We start from the raw sequence: 17,667 nt of genomic DNA, 5'->3' as shown, positions 1-17,667 counted from the left end.
TTTATCTCAAGTATGATCAAGTGGGAATATTTCTGCCTACTAAGTGAATGCTTCAAAACTATAAATGAGTGAAAGCAAATTGTAATGGATACACCTGTGTAGCTTTAGCTGCAATAATTAATAATCTTTCTACTATCTCATTTGAGTTCATATCTCATTTGAACTGCTGTGACAAGTATATAGTGCAAATTTTTAGATATTTTGTTGCCAGGAAGTTTTTTACTGCCATCTACCGGAAGACACTCAGAATTTCTTTAAGTTCTCTAACCATAAAAAAAATCAACCATTCTCTGCGTATTTGTCTTTTAGATTGACAGAATTGTGACAATATTCTGATATACCATTTCAAAAATACAATACCAGAACGTATATAAATAGGATAAAGTTGTTCGTCTGATCTAGAACTCAGCAAGGCTGAGATACAGAATGAAAAAAATAGAGTATTTATATTTATTTTAGAGTTTTTATATTTGAAATACATATTCCAGAAATTATTTCTAGATTTAAAAAAATGCTCAAAGAAGTTGCTAATTTTTCATTATTTCTAGTAATGATTTTGAAATGTTAACCACAACATAAGTTTTGCATTAAACCTTTCAAAGAGGACTTCTGTTGCAATAAGTTTCTTTGATTTTTTTTTTGTGTGCGTGTAAGCAACCATTTCATTTGAGAACAGATGTCTAAATGGATTTTTGATAAAGCTAACATTAAAATTATTGCATTAAACTTTGTAACTTCAGTACAGATACTTACAGAGTAATTCCAGCAAGTAACGGTAGTACATTAACACGTTTGCTCATGGAGTTAGAGATAAGCCGTACTTGTTAAGTTAGAAGCCTAAGGAAAAATTCTGGTTTGTTTTTCAGCTGATCAGTGTGTGAGTCAGTGCAGTGCTCAAACTTGCATATTGGCACAGGAAGAACAGCTTCTACAGACTGGAGACAAACAGCTGGGCAGACATGTGTTGCTGTGTTTACTTCTCGTTGTTGGCCTGTTTGCTGTAAATATTTTTCTCCTGCTGTTGATTAACTCATTGATGTGGAATGGTTTTCAGGAAAGCTATGTAGACAGTCCAGTAAAAATCTCCTAATTCCTCATATTTGTGGCAATACATTAAATAAATTAGAGGCTTTATTTTGGTCCCTTTATGGAAGGGGGATGTTGTAAGATTAATTTTGCTGTGCTATGTAAAGTTGATGATGATGATGCTAGTGAGCAAACCACTCTGAAAGAGAAGAAAATAGAGTTATATCTTTAGCAAATTAATTCTTCACTACTGCCCCCTTTCCATTTTTCTCAAGAGCTAGGCTTTCTCTCTAGGCAATAACAAATTTAAAAATATAAAGTGAATTCTACTTCTAAAGAAGACTATATAAAAATGGCTTCATTTAATCACACTGAGATCTGGAATTGCGTTTCTTTCACAGATGCTCCAGTAGCAAAGATAATATAAGAAATGCAGGAAAGTGTGGCATCACAGCTACTGCTGTTACTTTTCAGGACTTACTAACTTAGTTAAAGGAAAGATTTTTCCTGTAACAAATATTTCATGCTAACATACGTGTTTTACATCTTTACAGTAAGAGATGCCCCACCTTTTAAATTGTAGCTGAATGGTTACTTAGATACTATGAAATGAGAGCAACTATATTACAAAATTGACCTTTACAAACAAAGGGCTTAACTTTGGAGGTTTTTTCTTTTATCGGGCATCTTAAATAGCTAAAGTAGTGTGGTTCAGCTTACCACAATCTTAACTATGTAGAAAATGTGCAGAAAGCGCTAGTTTCAGCTAAACAGACCTAAAGACAATATTGATCCACGTAGATTTGCAGTGTTTTACTGTCAATCTGTTTTAGGCTGACTATCTAAGTATGCTTAGAACAAGTTCCTTATATAAACATGTAAAAGGGCAGGACCTCCACACTAATATTTTACTTTGTTGTTGTTTTTATTTAAAATCAAGCACACTCCTTTTATTATAACTATTGAGCCTAACTAAAATGATGTTTTAAGATGTTTATTCCCTCTTATTTGTTTTTATTTGAATAATTTGTTACATAAAGACAGTGAAAATTGAGCAAGAGTCTATTACCATGTGAGGAGTAAGAAAGTTTTCTTCTTTTGGGAATAGATTTTGATTTGTGTGTGGACTTTTTTTTTTTTTCCCTTCTCCTACCCCCCCCTCACCCCCACCCCCAACAGAATCTTTCCAGTTGCTTATGGTGGCTGTTCAACCAAGAACCTGGAAGGCTCTATGTGGAACTGCAATTCTTTTGTGCAGTATTTAATTTTGGCCAGGTACTTATCAATGTTTATTCTGACAGTGACTTTGTTAGTGAGTGCTGCAGCACGTGTTGTAACAGGCAATTTAAGCTGAAGTCCTCAAACAGTGCTGATACATAAGCTCTTCATGTTTATATACATGTTTTCCTGAACTTTTTATTTTGCCTTGATAATTTTCTTATCATGACACAGTTGTTTTATGTACATTTGAGATGAACACTTCCAAGGCACAAGGGACAACTGAGTGCCAAATGCTTGTAGAAACTGAGTGGGATTTTAGCGTATCTGTTCCAGAAAGTCTCACCAGTGTAACTTCTGTGAAATTACACCACTATAACTAAATAGGTGCAAAAAGACTATAAGAATATTTTGTCTATAAGGCTTCAAATTATTACCTCTTTAGTTTTAATTACTGCTGTATTAACTAATGCCTGAGAATTAAATGCATAAATGTTCCTAACTTATTTCAGTGTAAAATGACACAGATTAGCTTTGTTACTTCTGAGGGTGAGAAAGGCAAGGCAGTCTTAGTGTAAATACAGGAGGAATACTTTGACTGATGCACAGACAAGTGAGCCAACAAGAAGCAGTGCAGTATCCAGTATTCATACTAGCCTTGATTCCTAGACAGTGCAGAAAAGGAATTAATTGGAAAGTATTCTAGTGTGTAAATTACAATCAGTCAGTTCTCCTCTTGACATTAGTAAGGAGAGATTTAAATAACTGGTTATGTAAAGATCCTGGTGCTTTGAATGTCAGATGGGATGTCACAGCAGTAGATTTACTGAACTCTGTTTCTTGGAGAGTTTCTTTGATAAAACTTTATGTATTAATCTTTTTAAGGCTCAAATGAAAGATCAAACCAGAAACAAAATACATTTCTAATGGTGTCCAGAGAAGAAAGATAATTTTTGCACATGTATTCTGGCTGAAGAAGGGCTTTTTTTTTTTTTTTTTTTACACACACACATGCACACATATATGCGCATGTTTTTGTCAATGAATTGTTAATATTTTGTTCTGTTCTTTACAAACTAAAACAGAAATACTTTCATAATATTGCTATTTCTGTATTCTTCCTCCAGGGCTTTATTTCCTTTGGTATTTTTGGCTTAGATAAACATTTAATCATTCTGCCATGCAAGCGAAGGTAAATAGAATCTTTATACATATGCCTAGAAACTTAATTATTAATAATTATTATTTGAAAAGAACTTTGAATGTTCACTACCACCTCAGTTTTCATTCTCTTTCCTATCTTTTTTCTTTTATTTTCAAAATTTTTGTCCTTTCCTAGCTGTGTAGAGGTAATTGCAGTTCCCTCTGCGTGGGTGTATGTCGCTGCCCTAATGGCACTGCCGTAGACAGAAGTCCTGCAGGCCCCCATAGACAAGATCTTTGTTACCTAATGATGGTGCAACACGTGATTGGATCAGCGAGTGTGATGGGTCTTCAGAAATAATTTCAGCTAATAAATAAAACCTTAGATATGAATGCTGAACCAAATTCTGTTATCACTGTTTTATGTCCTGTATTCGTGACGTAAGGGAAGTTCTTTGTGTGGATGGAGATTTTTGTTGGTACCTCAGCGTAAAGGCACAAAGCTATACAAAGCTGTCTTCGACTTACAGCTAGATCCCAGCTCCCAGCTACTTTCTGTCTTTCCTTCTGCTTAAGCCTAGAGTAAAACCTCTGCAATAATATATTAGGAAGATTATATAGAAACAAGTGCAGTTTGTTGACTTGCTCTTTTTATTGTCCTGTTTATTGTTTTTAAGACTTGAATTTCTCTGGGGAGGTAGAGAAGCAGCAGGGCATACAGATCCTTCTCTTCCTGAGGAAATCAGGATGACCTGTCAGCAGTTTGTTCGCTATCACAGAGATCACTGTGTCAGAAGCATTGTCAGAGGCAGAAGGTAAGGTTTCCTCTTGTGTGTATGAGCTGTTACAAGGGTCACAGCTCACCTTTTAGAGTAATGAAATGTAGTTTAAGGTTTCTGTGGATGATTCCTGTTCTGGCAAAGTTATTCAAATATCACAGTAAGGATTAAGAATTTAGCAATAACATTTAGAGAAATGTTTCCAGTCTCAAGCTGAATCATTGAAGTTCAAATTACCACGTTGTCCCATCTAGGTTTTGTAAAAGTAATCGAAAGTTTCATAATTTGCATTAAAATGTGGCCTCAGTTTTTTACATTTAGCTGGAGTTTCAAAGACAAAAACTTTTTGAAGAAATGCATGTGACAGTGGCTTTAACCGAGTTTGTGTCTATGAAGTTTTGTCAAACTTGAGTGAATCTTCCTTTTAAGAAAAAAATCTCTGTTTAAAATATTCAAGTGTTTTGGAATGTTTTCTTATTAGTTTCCATTTGTTTCATTTTGGGATTGAGAAGGTGTCACTATTTATATGAAAGAATTTTTGCTAACTAAGAGCCTTTACAGGAGGCAAAAGCTTTTGTGCATGTTGCTGCTACTGAATTCTGTGTGTTCTTAGAGGTCATTCAGTATGTGAGATTATAGTGTTTTTACGACCTTTACTCCTTCTGAATTCATATAATTTGTTTTACTCATTCCTCTCATGAGTTGTAGTACTTAATCTGTGAGCTCAACAAAGCTTTCAGATACAAGTTATGGTACCCAGACTGATAAGTATTTATTCAAGTGTATGTAGGTAGATGGGAAGAGCAGAAATGCAGACAGAAGCAGTGGGAGCAAGATGATAAAAGATTCTTCCTGTTTTCAAATATTTACTAAATAAAGTTGAGACATGCAGAATTGTTCTAATAAGGCATTTCCACTTTTCATGTGTTGTGAGCTTTCAAGTAGAACTTTTTTCTTTTTATCTTCTTCCTTCATCATCTTCAGAATGATGATCTATGGCAGTTCAAGGCTTTCCTTCTTTCATGCCCAGACAGAAAAGATGTGCCAGAAAATGTTTGTTTTGAAATAGGACAGGTTTTACATCTCAGGTTTCCTGTGCTCCCACTGCTGTTGTGGTTTCTCGGGCTTTTGGCTGTTCGCTTGCTTGTTGATCTTTGTTTTGTTTCGTATTTTTAATCATGTATCATCTGAGAATACATCCAGATCTGACATTGGTTGCTCAATTGTTTTAATTTTATTTATGTAGAACTAATTTCATGTCTTATTTCCCCTTAAAAGTTAAAAGAAAGCATGTATTTTCTTATTTTAATTTAACTTTATCCTAATCCTCTTTGATTTAAGTTTAATGTAACTGAGACCTTGTGATCATGGCTTTTATTTATTTTTTGTTTCTCTACTAATAGACATTAACACTTGCTCTAAGGCCCTGCTGTTTTAATTTAAAAAATAGAAAAAGAAGTTAATTGATTTTTCCAGTCTTGTGTAGCTGTTAATCATCTTCAGAAACCTTGCACTTGGGTTCCATAGAACAGATTTTAGGTAACCAAAAACATTCATTGCTGCAGGTAAACTTCTAAATGGTATTTTTACTGCTACTATGTCAATGTTAGTGGTATTGCCTCATAAATATGTAAAAATAAATGACTTTAAACTTGTAATTTTTTTTTATTCTTAGTACTGCCTCTGTAAATATTGAACCAGATATGCAAGTTAAATGATTTTTATTTGCTATATATATATATATATTTTATATATATATAAGCAAGGAGCTTATATATACAATACCTATTATCTAATATGTAAGTTTAAAACTGAAGAGAAATTATCAAATGGCATTAAAGTGCTGCTTGAGTTGCTGATGCTGCAGGCACACTGCACTCAAATTGGCTGTTTTGCTGCAGAGATGGTCATGCTAATGAATACATGGGAAGTAAGTATTCAATAAACAGAATTACACTGTGTATGTTTGTAGAAAAATTGCTATTTATGTTAATTGTAGCTTATTTGCACAGGCCTAAAATAACTTGGTATGTAGATTTTGCTTTTCATTAAAGTGTCTGTAGGAAAAGGTAGTGATCGTTGGCATGTCCCTAATATACAAAGCTTGCAAGTTCGCTTCTAACATACTCTTAACTATCATGATGTCTTTCCTTGTTTCCTGCTATTTTTCCTTGCCTTTCCCCATCGTGCAGTGGTGGTACCAGATTTACAGAACATGTGGGTGAATCATTCCTTTGACATACAGGTGTAGTGCAAAGATCTCCACTGGCATCTTCTTCGGCTGTGACCTGGTAAACTGGCTCATGCGAGTTGGCCTTGCCTCTGACCGTGGTGAAGCTGTGATGTATGGAGACAGACTGGTGAAAGGAGGCGTCGTGCAGCATATTACAAATGAATTTGAATTTCGGGATGAATACTTGTATTACCGCTTTATTCAAAAGAGATCTGCTGCAGTTGAGCGACATTGATCTGGGCACCTACGCAGAAGATAGGCAGTTAGAGGAGACGGTTGTGTTCGCCCTTGTCTTGACCACTGAAACAGAAAGGATTTCTTTCTCAGGGCCCTCGGAGAATTGTGCAATTCTCTCTTGGAAAGCGTAAGAAATGTAGTTCTATTTGTGTCTATTCTGAAGAAAATAGTAGCAAGTGGTATTATTACAGAGCATTCAAAGCAGAATGCAACTGTAACAAAACACAATGCTCCATATTTAGAGGGGTTTTTTCTTTCCATTTTGAGTGTAACGAATAGTAAAACCATGTGTTTCACTGTCATATTACAGACATACTATAACAGCAGATTTAGTGACTGGTGCCACAATGGGAAAAAAAATGAATGTTGGGAATATTTTATGTTCTTCTATGTTTTCAGTATTTATTTAGTGTGATGAAATCTTGATCCCTATTTAAGGTCAGCATTTCCACTGACTTAATAAAAGCAGGAGTTCTTCCATCATACCCACACTCTTACTACTTTGTACCCTTGTTCAACACCAGGAACTTTTCTCAGCTGTTTACATCTCAGATCAGGCAGTTTTTTTCTCTCTTAAAAAAATCCTCCATTCATAATGGCATAATTGTTGTGACGATGATTATGATGTCAGAAGATTAAAGCTGAGGAAGTCTTAAAAACATGTAAAAATAAAACTCCCAATTAGGAAGGAATATACTGGAGTTTAGCATAAACAGTTGGTTTTGAAATTTTGCCTTTTGGTGGTAGTAACAGCTTTGTAAAGAGTAGGTTTTGCCTTCTGAAATTAGCTTCTCCATTTTAATCCAGAAGTGCCAGTCTCAAATAGAGAAGTTATGGAAGCCTTGGATACCTGCACGAGTCAAGACCAAAAATTTTATCAAATCATAAAACCTTTTAAAAGTACTGCAATGACTTTTAAATCCATTCTATAAAGAATCCTAACTGAACGTCTGGATTAGGCTTTAGAATACCTAAAGTTCTTACAATTTTAATATTGGTTGCCATAAAACTTTCTAATAGACCTCAGGTATCTTCATGTGATGTTTAAATAGTTACTCTAGTGTCATTCAGATTCCTGTGCACTGGAAGTAGAATCTGAGAATCCGTGCATCTCCTACAGTATTTTGAAATGGTTAAACCGTAGTAATTGATAGTTATTACTGCTGCCCTTTTAGAATTGTAAGAACAGCATTTATTTGTCCACATAAACCTTTTAATTGGTAAAGCAAAGGAAAGGAACCTAGACATTAAAAAAAAAAAATCCTTATCTCATCTGGAATAGCCAAACTTATTAATAACTTCTCTCTCCCTTTTTAAATAAGTCTTTTAATTTTTTTAATACATGAATTTTACTGTACCTACATATGAGTCTGCTTTGTATTAAGAATTAAAAGTAGTTTTAATAGCATAAACTACTGTTCAAGAAACAGTCTTTTTATGGTAACTGTAACTCCATGCAAGACTTAAACTTTTGGAAAAGAGTTCCTTTTACTATCAAAGTCAATCAGTCTGTACACATCTGCAGTGTGTACAGAAACATAATAGTATCCTACTGCATACATATGCTATTATACAAAGTGGCATATCTTATGTACTTCTAACTACAGTGATTGACATTTGTAGCAGGTTCCGGCTTATAAACCACAAAGGAAAACAATAGAGTATTTCTGTTACGACTGTTGAAAACAACTACATAAATTATTTTGGAATAATTAGATATACATGGATTGAGAAGCTGTATGTCCGGCTTCTAAAAACTGTAACTTCTCAATAAATCTGTTGTTTGATTTCAGAGTTCTGAGTTTTGGTGTGATGTGAGGTGTGGGAGAGCTACATGTGCATGTCAAATATTACAAGAAATGCAATTTTCTGTTAAATTTGTTGAAGTTGCTCTTGGATTTTTGGTATTTCTTAAATACGCTCTTATGTTTTTTAAGTAGGCAGAAACAAGAGGATGTTAACAAGCAGTAATGAGCGTTCACATAGAGATAACAGTTCTCTTCTAGCAGCCTTCCTGCTATTGATACCAGTGAGGAGCTAATTCATATCTTTAAGAATGTTTCACATTGATCGCTTCCCAAATATATATATATATATATTTTTATTTTGGAAAATTATTTGAGTGTTCAAGAAGTTGCTGTTTACTCAGTTTTCCAGTCGAGTGTAGTTATCATTCTCGCACTCTGTTCTCTCTCCTTTCCATCTTATGTCCTGCTGTTGCTTTCCTTTTGATAATCTAATGTTCCCTAGATTTTAATAACCTGTATCTGTTTTTAAGAAAGAAATTACTCAAAATGTCTGTGTATGGAGGTCTTTTGTTACAAATCTTGTGAAGAGAACATATTTAAATAATTGACACTAAATTCTGCGTAACATTGTGATGCTGATATCCTACCATTAATCCAATTAGAGTCTATGATGATTAATAACTTGATGAAAGAAACTAAGAATTAAATACAGAATAACTTAATCCTATTTCTGAATCACTAGGTCCTTCTGGAAGCTAGGAGCAGACTTTGAAGGATACTAGGAAGTTATTAACCCTGAAAATATCTGATAAATATTGGCTTCCAACAGTGAGCACCAGAAAGTGTTAAAAGTAGTTGATGATTTTATGTTGGTTTGATGTATGAATTTTTGGTGATTAGAAATAGTTTTCCTTTAAAGATGGGGTCAGTGATGCCATGAGTGCTTTCATTTTGAAGAATGGTTGGTTTGGGGTAGATCTCTTTTAATTCATTATGATTCAATTAAAGCATCCACTGAGCATGCAAGTCCAGGGGTCTCTATAGCAAAAATTCTTGAACTCTTTTTTTTCTAGCAGTAATCTCAAAATCATTGTGATAATGGAGAAGAGTGGATATGATAATTTTCAAGAGTTTTCTAAGTAGCATTTTTAGTACATTTTTTGAGGAATAATCCTTTATAAAGCTTTGGTTCTTTTAAAATAAACAGAAAGATATTTTTCTAAATTAAAAACAGACAAAGACTGCCCTCTAGAGGACATTGTTTTTTTAATGTATGCTTGTAATTATTTATTTATAAGAGCTTTTTTTCCTGTTGATCTCATTGTCGTTTTGTATTTTGCACTGCATGTATTCTAAAAGTATGAAATACCAGGGAGCAGGGTAGCAAAATATCCTGTACTTTGTTGCCCATCACTTCATCCATCTCCAGACATCACATTGTTTTTAGTCAGTACCCTGTAGACCAATACATGAAATATTTTTCAGATTAAGGGTGGGTAAAATAGCGAGATAGGGAAGTGAAAAGCTAACTATGGTAACTTCCAGGACACCTCAATTGTTGAATTTCATGTAATCAGATTTTCAAGCAAATTATTGTACAGTTGTAACTGACTTGGTTTTAATATACCTTGGGCTCATACTCTCAGTTTTCATTAAAGGAGTAGAAGGTTTACATACAAAACATATCTTAAAAGGCTTTATCAAACAATCTGGAAATCGATCTTGCTTGACTTGCATATCACTTTCCTTTTTACTCAGCACAAGTTCTGTGTTTTAGGAAGTTATCCAGTGTTGTCATTTTAATTCAGACAACATGAAATTCTCCTACGATGATAATCTCTATAATAAAAGCTATACATAAGTGTATAAATAGAAGGGAGTTGTCCAAATCAGAGTTGTTGTTCTTCATCCAACGAAGGGGTTCTCATAGGCAATCTAGTCCAGGTAAGTAAATCAAATAACTTGCTTTCTAACTGCTGCTCAGCTTGTTGGCAAATCAACCTCTGCTGGCAGCTGCATGCCACTCATAGACAAAGCTACTCTCTAGCTCTTTTAGCATTGCTTCATACTGTTTAGCCCAAATATGAATCCACATCTCTAAAAGCATCCATAGTAATTGGTATATCAAAAATAAGATGTAATCTATGTATCCACTTAATTAAAAGAGGTAATCATAAAACAGAATTATACTGCATTCAAATAGTAGCTTTATGTATATACTTTGAGTTCTTCTTCTACACTCTGTGAAAAAAGGCTAGCAGCTTGGTTAACATTAAGACTTCTGTTTTGCAAGATTGATTCCATTTCACTGATTTTCTGTTTCTCCAACTTCCGCATCTGTTCCAGCATCTTTTTACCTTTTCCCTGCAAAAAGAGAAGTCCATATTTCACTAGAGTTCTATAGATCTATGTAGTGTTCACCCTAACAAAACTGTTTTATAGTCATTATTTAACCTCTTAATTGTTTCTAGGGTACAAGCTGTTTTTGGTAGAAGACAGCACCATGGCAGATTTACTTGGATCAGTGTACTAAAATCTAGTACTTCATCTCCCTACAATATTATACACTCCTTGTCTCGTGACCTGACAGGAAAAAAAAACTAAATGCTGCTCCAGGTATTTATGCTAGCAAAACTTAAGTGGGCTGTTTGTTGTCCATTTTGCAGAACGTGTATCTATGTACCTTCTCAGTTCAAAAGCTTGTTTAGTCTTGGATAAGAGCTTTCAAATAGGGCAACCATCTCCCTGTCTGTCCACTGATCTTTGCTTCTAAGTTTCACTTCCTAGTGTCTTTCTACATATGGAAGTTTCTCTTTGTAAACTGTTTATAGCCACATTGATTTGGTTACTTCAGAGTACTGTTTAAATGTTTCAGACAGTTACGTACTGCCACTTCCATGTTGCCACCTGTCATCAAAATTAGGTTCCTCATAACTATCCACTGTTATTGAGCTATACACTACTACTGTGCTGCAAGCATATTTCTAGTTCTATCTGATGTTAGCACTTGGTACTTCTTGTTGCTGACATTATCTTAAGAGGATGTACTAGTGACAGTATCACTATGACTGTCAATGAGATGCTAATTTTATGGATGGGAAAACAAACGCTAGCACTAGGGGAAGGAAGAGGCAAAGAGGGGAAAAAAAGAAGCAAAAGGCAGGAAAAAAAAAGGAGTCTACTCAATATACTACCAGAAGGAACTGCCTTTATGACAGGAGTTGAAGGTTGCATGGATGATGGGGACAAAGCAACTAATCGCACCAAGGAAAGCTATTTCTAAAAGAAAAAAAAGGGGGGGGTCTGATTAAGCTTTTAAGTTTTAATGAGACTAACACTGACCTCAGAAGTGACATCCCATAATAGCCAACATCCTCACAAGAATTAGTTAAAATTTGGTTTAAAAAGTCATTACATTAAATCAATAATATTTAACCTGGAACACTCAGGGAAACTAAGTAAAAGACAAAAATAGCTGGTCTGACACCACAGGGAGTACTTGAGTAAGTCTGTGATACCAAGCACAGCTAAAAGGCACAACATCCTTGAAGAGTTTTAAGTACTGTTATCAAGAGCTGCACATTTGCCTCCAGCTCAACACCTTCCCCACTGTCTGACTTGTGCAGAAGAGTATGTGTGGCTTGCTTCTCTGCAAGATGAGCAGGACAGATATCCACCTTGGGACTAAGCCCAGGGGTGCAGCAAAGCATTAGTTGTGATTTTTCAGAATTTCTGAAACATATGCCTGCCAGATGCCAAAAAGAAATGGCCTCTGATGCACCACAGTGTTCTTCACCATCAAAGGGCATTAAATGGTATTATATTAACAAAACGTGAGCAAGAAGCTTATATAAACCACCTGCTTGCATTGAAATCTAATTTAATCAACATACCTTGGTAGTTTCCATAACTGCAGCAGCACTTTCATGTTTTTTATAGAGCTCATGTCTTCGATCTGGCTTTGTCTGAAAACGTGGCTGCTTCTTAACTGGATCATCATGACCAAATGTAGGGGAGCTGGTTTTTAATAACGGTGTAATATTGGGCACAAAAATGAAAGGTTTAAATACAGATCTAGAAAGAAAAAATAGAACAAATATCCTTTTACTGATACAGTTTTATGAGAATTGCCAAGTCAGTAGATTGCTGTATTTTTTTTTAATTCTATTTCTTTTTCTTCTCACGGAAGAAGTTTTAAGAACAATCTCCTAACCCATTTTAATTCAGTTTCACTAAGTAGGTTACATTAGTAATGCATGCAACAAGACCCTCAAGATTTTATGCATTCTGTTCCCCTTACTTTTTGACTTTATAAATATTTTTCAGCAAAAATAACAGAAGAAATATAATTGGACAAATTACATTTACTTTTCATTTAGATATTTGCAATTTGTTGTATTAATGACTGGCTGCTACATCACCTCTCAGGGTCTGGAGTTCCTGTAAAGAAGTGAATACACGGGAGACTAGGCTCCTGAGGCAATACAGAGACCATACTTCCAGTTGTCATAAATCCACCTTCCATATTAATGCCACTCTCTTTGTCACGAAGAATTTCCATCATTACTTCAGCAGTAATAGAGCCTATTTAAAATACAAAACAATTATTTACAAACAGCAGTATTTATACTATCAACTAAATGGCAAGTTCTCCAGAACTGACTGCTTTTTCCTTTACTAGGCAATACTAATCTTAGTTTGTCCATACATGTGGGGGAAAAAAAAGTCATCTCATCAGCATACCCATCACAGGTAACACTTAAAAATATTATTTTTGTTTTCCCCAAAGTATTTATTTCAAAGAGTAGGTGATAAAGTGCTATAAAATTTATGATTCAAAAGTACTAAAAATGGGAGGAGGGGAGATTCAACTTTTCAGATGAAAATTAATAGCTTGGACTAAAGGCTGAAGTACTTTGGTTTCAAGATTACAATTGAAATGATCTGCTAGAGAGTAACATGTTTCCTATACCCAGAATCAACAGAAATTACAATAGTATGTTCATTTGTAAAGAAGCCTTGATCAACCACCTATGTGACGTGTAGCACCAAATGTCCTTATGAAAATAGTTCTTCCTTTTAGATGAGGTGAAACGAAACCTTGGCCATATGTCTCTGCAGCTGATGTTCAATGCTTTTGCTGATCATGTATACTGTAGATACTTAGAGTGGTATTGTATCCCCACACACTCCAATATTCTAACAGGCAGCATCTACACTAGTTTTCTTTTAAGATTTGGTGTACCGACTGAGTACTTATAGTGCAAAAGAAGTTGTTTGTTCACTCCTTTTATAATAGAAGATATCATATACTATTTAATCTTACAGTGGTTCTCTCGGTGAAGTTCTAGCTGTATGAAGATTTTTATTTTAAACTGCTTTGCTATTTTCTCTTAAGTATTAATAATAATTAGACTGCTGCTAAGTCAGATGTCTCCAATTCTTCTTATACACAATGCAAATTGCCTGTAAACAAGGCATGCAGCAGTACATTTCAACAAGAGAATGCTCTTCTCTAAAGTATTCCCACAGTTGCCTGGGAAAGTCAAAGAATTCAACGAATCAGCAAACTAGCTGAATCAAATAAATTAAAAGCAACAGCAGTTAGTTTGTCAGCTGCAAGCCGGCAACCTGTCCAGCAGAAAAGAAGGTATTACAAAACAGTAAAAAAAAGTCTAGGTCAAAAAACATGTATCCTCAAAATCAATTGCTTATTTTTTGAATGTAAATAATGTTTATCTAAAAAATGGTCTTCACAAGGTGAAGACTGTCTAGAAAAAAAATGTAATGCCAGTAAATGAAAAGGCTGGGAAGGGTAAAATAAGAAACCAGTGATTTTAACATTACTTTAAACCAAATAGCTCTTACTTAGGGCTCCTATCTGAAATACAGCTGAATAAACTGAAGCCATGTGAGGCTGATCACATGCATACCTAGTGCAATTTTATAATGGCTCTGGTAAATACCTGAAAATGGGGATTTAGAATGAAAACACTGATAGACCCTTAGCATTGTTATAATACAGGTAAATACAGGTATTATGAAAGTGCTTTCAGTATTCAGCACTTGTAAGTCCCAAAATGAATGCGGGATTTACATGATCACTAGAGCAGGACAGCAAAAGGTAATTCATTCCTACACATTAACTAAATGCTAAAACTGGTCTGATAAAGCTCAGCAAAGTAAGTAGAAAGACAGGGGTGCAATTTTATTTTGGTAGAGATTAATTATTTCAAATGAACAAGTGAATACAGAGGCAATTTTGAGTTGCAGCAAAAAGCTGCCACGTGAAAGCAGTTAGAAGTAATAGCTTCTTTCTACTGAAGTCTGAAAAGGGAGCGTTATGTGGATAAGTTAGCAATTAGGAGTACCTGCTTAGAGTACAGAAAGTTGCTTTATTCTGTTCTCAGAGTGTGTATTTTGTTAGAGTACACAAGGTTAGGGTTATAATGTTATAAAGATTAAAAAAAAATCTCCTACATAGGCCAAAAAATAAAACACAAAATATGTACATGAACACTGTGCCATTGTCTTAGGCTTGTAATGAATAGGAACAGACTGAAGTGGTAAATAAGATTTTGTTTGTGGTTGCAAACTGTGGAGAGTCTGGTTTTAGCCATTGTTTTTTCTTAGAGATAAAATAATAATGTATATAATAATAATAATAATAATGTGAATAATGAGATAATAATAATAATGTGAAAGTGTTACAAAGCTAGGTCTTATGGGCCACTTAACAGTGTGGCCATAATGTGACCTCTAAGTGTCATTACTGTAGCTGTATGAGTTTGATATTTGACCTACATTTTATTTTCTCTACCTCAAACTGGTAAAAATGGATGAAAGATTTCAAAGTTCAGCAGTTTGCCTTTAAATAAGAAGTTGTTCTAGTAAGTTCTCCTGTCTCACCAAATCATATGAATGACAACCCTACACCAGATGTTTGTTTGTGATTTAAACTAACGTAGCTTACTCAACACTTCATATTTCCTACAAAAACAAACAAATAAAACAAGAATGATACCTTTGTGTTTGTTCAGAAGTTTATAGCCTTCACTGTATCGGCCTCTGGATGTGGTCATTCTGGCAGTATTTACGTAAGAATATGTGGCAGCAAAATCAAATTCCTTTTCCCCATCCCACCAGCCCTTGCTTTTGGCATATTCCCTCAGTTCTGGATGTTCTCTGTCAATCTTGGTTGTGATAGAGAGCTGATTGGAAATATTCCGCACACCACCTGTTTTTAAGGCGAGGAAAAATATTGTTTTAATGTATCAAATGCTTTTTCTTGGTACTTTCTTTACATTTAGCTTATTAGCTTATTGAAGCATTTAGGGGTTTCCAACAAGATCTATGCAATCCTGTAGTTTATTTTTGGCCCTCTCTCTCTATCTGTGTGCATCTTCAGATCAAAATTTACTGCTGCCTCAGCACTGAGTCATTTACTTTCACTGCCACCATCATTTTTCATGTTCAGTCCTGATCGTTCCCACCTCTACATGCTTCGCCTTAGACTGTCCAAAGACCTAGCTTGTCCTTCTGTGTCTGGTGGAAGAACCAGCTGCTAATATCTTCAGGGCCCAACCACACTGATCCTGGCAGTATTCCCCAAATGACTGTATTTGACTGCTGCTGGGCTTAAAATTGTCCATACTGCTGCTATTCTCATGCTGACCATGTTACCATCCTCCTTTTCCAGGTGTAAAAGTGGTCACTCGGACTCTCACAAGGCCCCTCGGGGTGGCTCAGCTGCTCTGTAAGACTGCTTCCCTGTCTGTGTTGAGGGCCTAGGAAGAAACTTCCGCTGTTGTTGAACGTATGTGTAGCCTATTTTGATGCTTCAGTTAAATGGTAAATGAAAAGTAGGGAATTGCTAATGGTCAGTGCACTGGGAATATTTAAAATCCTAACAAAGAGGTCCATACCTTCTACTTTTTCTGCTGCCCAGTATTTTCCCGATGTCTCCAGTACCCATGCCTCCTTTCTGTCAGCTATCAGAAAACTGTTATGATATGTAAAAGCCATAGGGCTCTCCATACAGTTTCCTCCCTGTCCATATTTTTCTAGCAAATCAACTATGACAGTAAGGGCCTTTTCAGCCGTGTCCGCTCTCTCAAGTCCAAGCCTAGAACAGAAAGAAGATATTACCTTTGGAATTAAACCCTTCGAATATAACTACTCAGCAAGTTGAAGTGGATTGCTCTTTCTGTGTGTGTCTGCTGCCCAAGTGATCTGGGGAGAGACAGGCACAGGTCATTTAAAGTGACTGCATGTCCTTAGCGTGGGGGGAAACCAAACAGAAAGGCAGAGGAGAGCGCGCCTAGGAAACGCCTCGGTGAGCAGGGCTCCAGGGGGACAGCCGGACCCGAAGCCCTGGCTGACTGCGTGCTGCGGGGCTCGCCTTGGCGCCCAGCGAGGCAGGCAAAAGAAGCCGCCCGTACTATCGACGCGGGGACGCGCGGCTAGGACTGAAACTGGAAGCACCTGCGTGAGGTGGGGGAAATAGGAAAGGGAAACAGGCTCCGGGGAAGGCTCGGGCGCAGCCGGGCGCCTTGGGCGGCCTGCTTCAGTTTAACAGCAGCTTCGCGGAGGGAAGGCCGTTACACGATTTCCTCGGGGAGGGCTGTTCTAGGGCCTGGTGCCTCTCAGAGGTTCCCAGAGAAGTCACCTCGCTGCTGTGCCAAGAAACGCTTGATTTTAGCCACCGCTAGAGCAGCAGCAGAGACGGGCGTGCACAGAAAGTGCTCCCTTCCCCTAAGATTGACGCCTTCAAACTAAGCTTGCACGCAGTCCCGTTTGCCGGACGGCCCGCGCGGACCTTACGAGATCCATGCCTAGAAGCGCCTCCTCGTCGCCGACCTCCTCCCGTCCCCAGACCGCTTCGTTCCCGATGCAGACGCCGTGCTCGTTAGCGCCCATTTCGGCTCCCCAGAGCCAGGCCGGCCGACTCAGGACCACGGCGCAGGTCTCCTCCGCCTGCTCCACCTGGACGTAGGTGCACTGCAATCGCGGCGGCAGGCGCCGGTGAGCCGCAGCCGGGCAGCGGGCGGCCGGCGGGGCCGGCGGCTGCCCGCGCCGGGCCGCGCCGCGCCGCGCCGGGCCGGACCCACCTGGAGCGCGGCGCCGGGCGGGTGCGCGGCGCCCGGGAAGCACACCACCTCCTGCACCTCCTCCGCCGGCCGGTCCGAGTTCTTGCCGAAGACGACGCGGCCTCCCGCGGCGGCGGGCGGCAGCGCCACGAAGGTGTCGCAGGAGCGCGGCGGCGGCGGCGCGGCCATAGCGG

At 37.2% G+C, this 17,667-nt stretch overlaps 2 protein-coding genes across 6 annotated transcripts in view; one reads left to right on the top strand and one right to left on the bottom strand.

Annotated features, from left to right (window-relative positions):
• Positions 1-8,428, top strand: part of GPR155 (G protein-coupled receptor 155) — a 36,059-nt gene extending 27,631 nt beyond the window's left edge. For 3 of the 4 annotated variants that reach the window (XM_062578459.1, XM_062578457.1, XM_062578458.1), the window contains exons 12-16: positions 867-1,000; positions 2,206-2,301; positions 3,372-3,436; positions 4,065-4,202; positions 6,412-8,428. In XM_062578459.1, coding sequence (XP_062434443.1) covers positions 867-1,000; positions 2,206-2,301; positions 3,372-3,436; positions 4,065-4,202; positions 6,412-6,634 — 656 coding nt within the window. In that variant the 3' untranslated portion in view covers positions 6,635-8,428. Of the gene's footprint in view, positions 1-866; positions 1,001-2,205; positions 2,302-3,371; positions 3,437-3,583; positions 3,731-4,064; positions 4,203-6,411 lie in introns of those variants that run through there. The other variant, XM_062578460.1, reaches the window with a different exon arrangement.
• On the bottom strand, positions 1,169-17,662 carry SCRN3 (secernin 3). Of its 2 annotated transcripts, none has more exons than XM_062578464.1 (8): positions 17,495-17,662; positions 17,203-17,384; positions 16,310-16,509; positions 15,409-15,621; positions 12,806-12,968; positions 12,278-12,458; positions 10,605-10,748; positions 1,169-1,225 (listed from the first exon to the last, which is right to left on the bottom strand). In XM_062578464.1, exons 1-8 carry the CDS (start codon positions 17,660-17,662, stop codon positions 1,184-1,186), a joined length of 1,293 nt encoding a protein of 430 aa, XP_062434448.1. In that variant the 3' UTR covers positions 1,169-1,183. The 2 variants fall into 2 exon arrangements, with proteins under 2 accessions (XP_062434448.1, XP_062434449.1); XM_062578465.1 differs by having other exon boundaries at positions 17,552-17,662.
• Positions 17,663-17,667: the final 5 nt, after the last annotated feature.

Source organism: Rhea pennata, chromosome 6 (assembly GCF_028389875.1).
Source record: "Rhea pennata isolate bPtePen1 chromosome 6, bPtePen1.pri, whole genome shotgun sequence".
In the NCBI taxonomy this organism is placed as follows: Eukaryota; Metazoa; Chordata; class Aves; order Rheiformes; family Rheidae; genus Rhea; species Rhea pennata.
Note: the sequence above shows the minus strand (reverse complement) of the source record. Positions and strands in the feature narration are given on the sequence as shown.

Excerpts from the sequence above, each read along its gene's own strand:
- SCRN3 (XM_062578464.1), bottom strand. The coding sequence starts at position 17,662 with ATGGCCGCGCCGCCGCCGCCGCGCTCCTGCGACACCTTCGTGGCGCTG. Across the intron at positions 17,385-17,494 it reads CGCCCGGCGCCGCGCTCCAG|TGCACCTACGTCCAGGTGGA; the intron begins GTGGGTCCGGCC and ends CCGCGATTGCAG. Across the intron at positions 16,510-17,202 it reads CTAGGCATGGATCTCGTAAG|GCTTGGACTTGAGAGAGCGG; the intron begins GTCCGCGCGGGC and ends TTTCTGTTCTAG.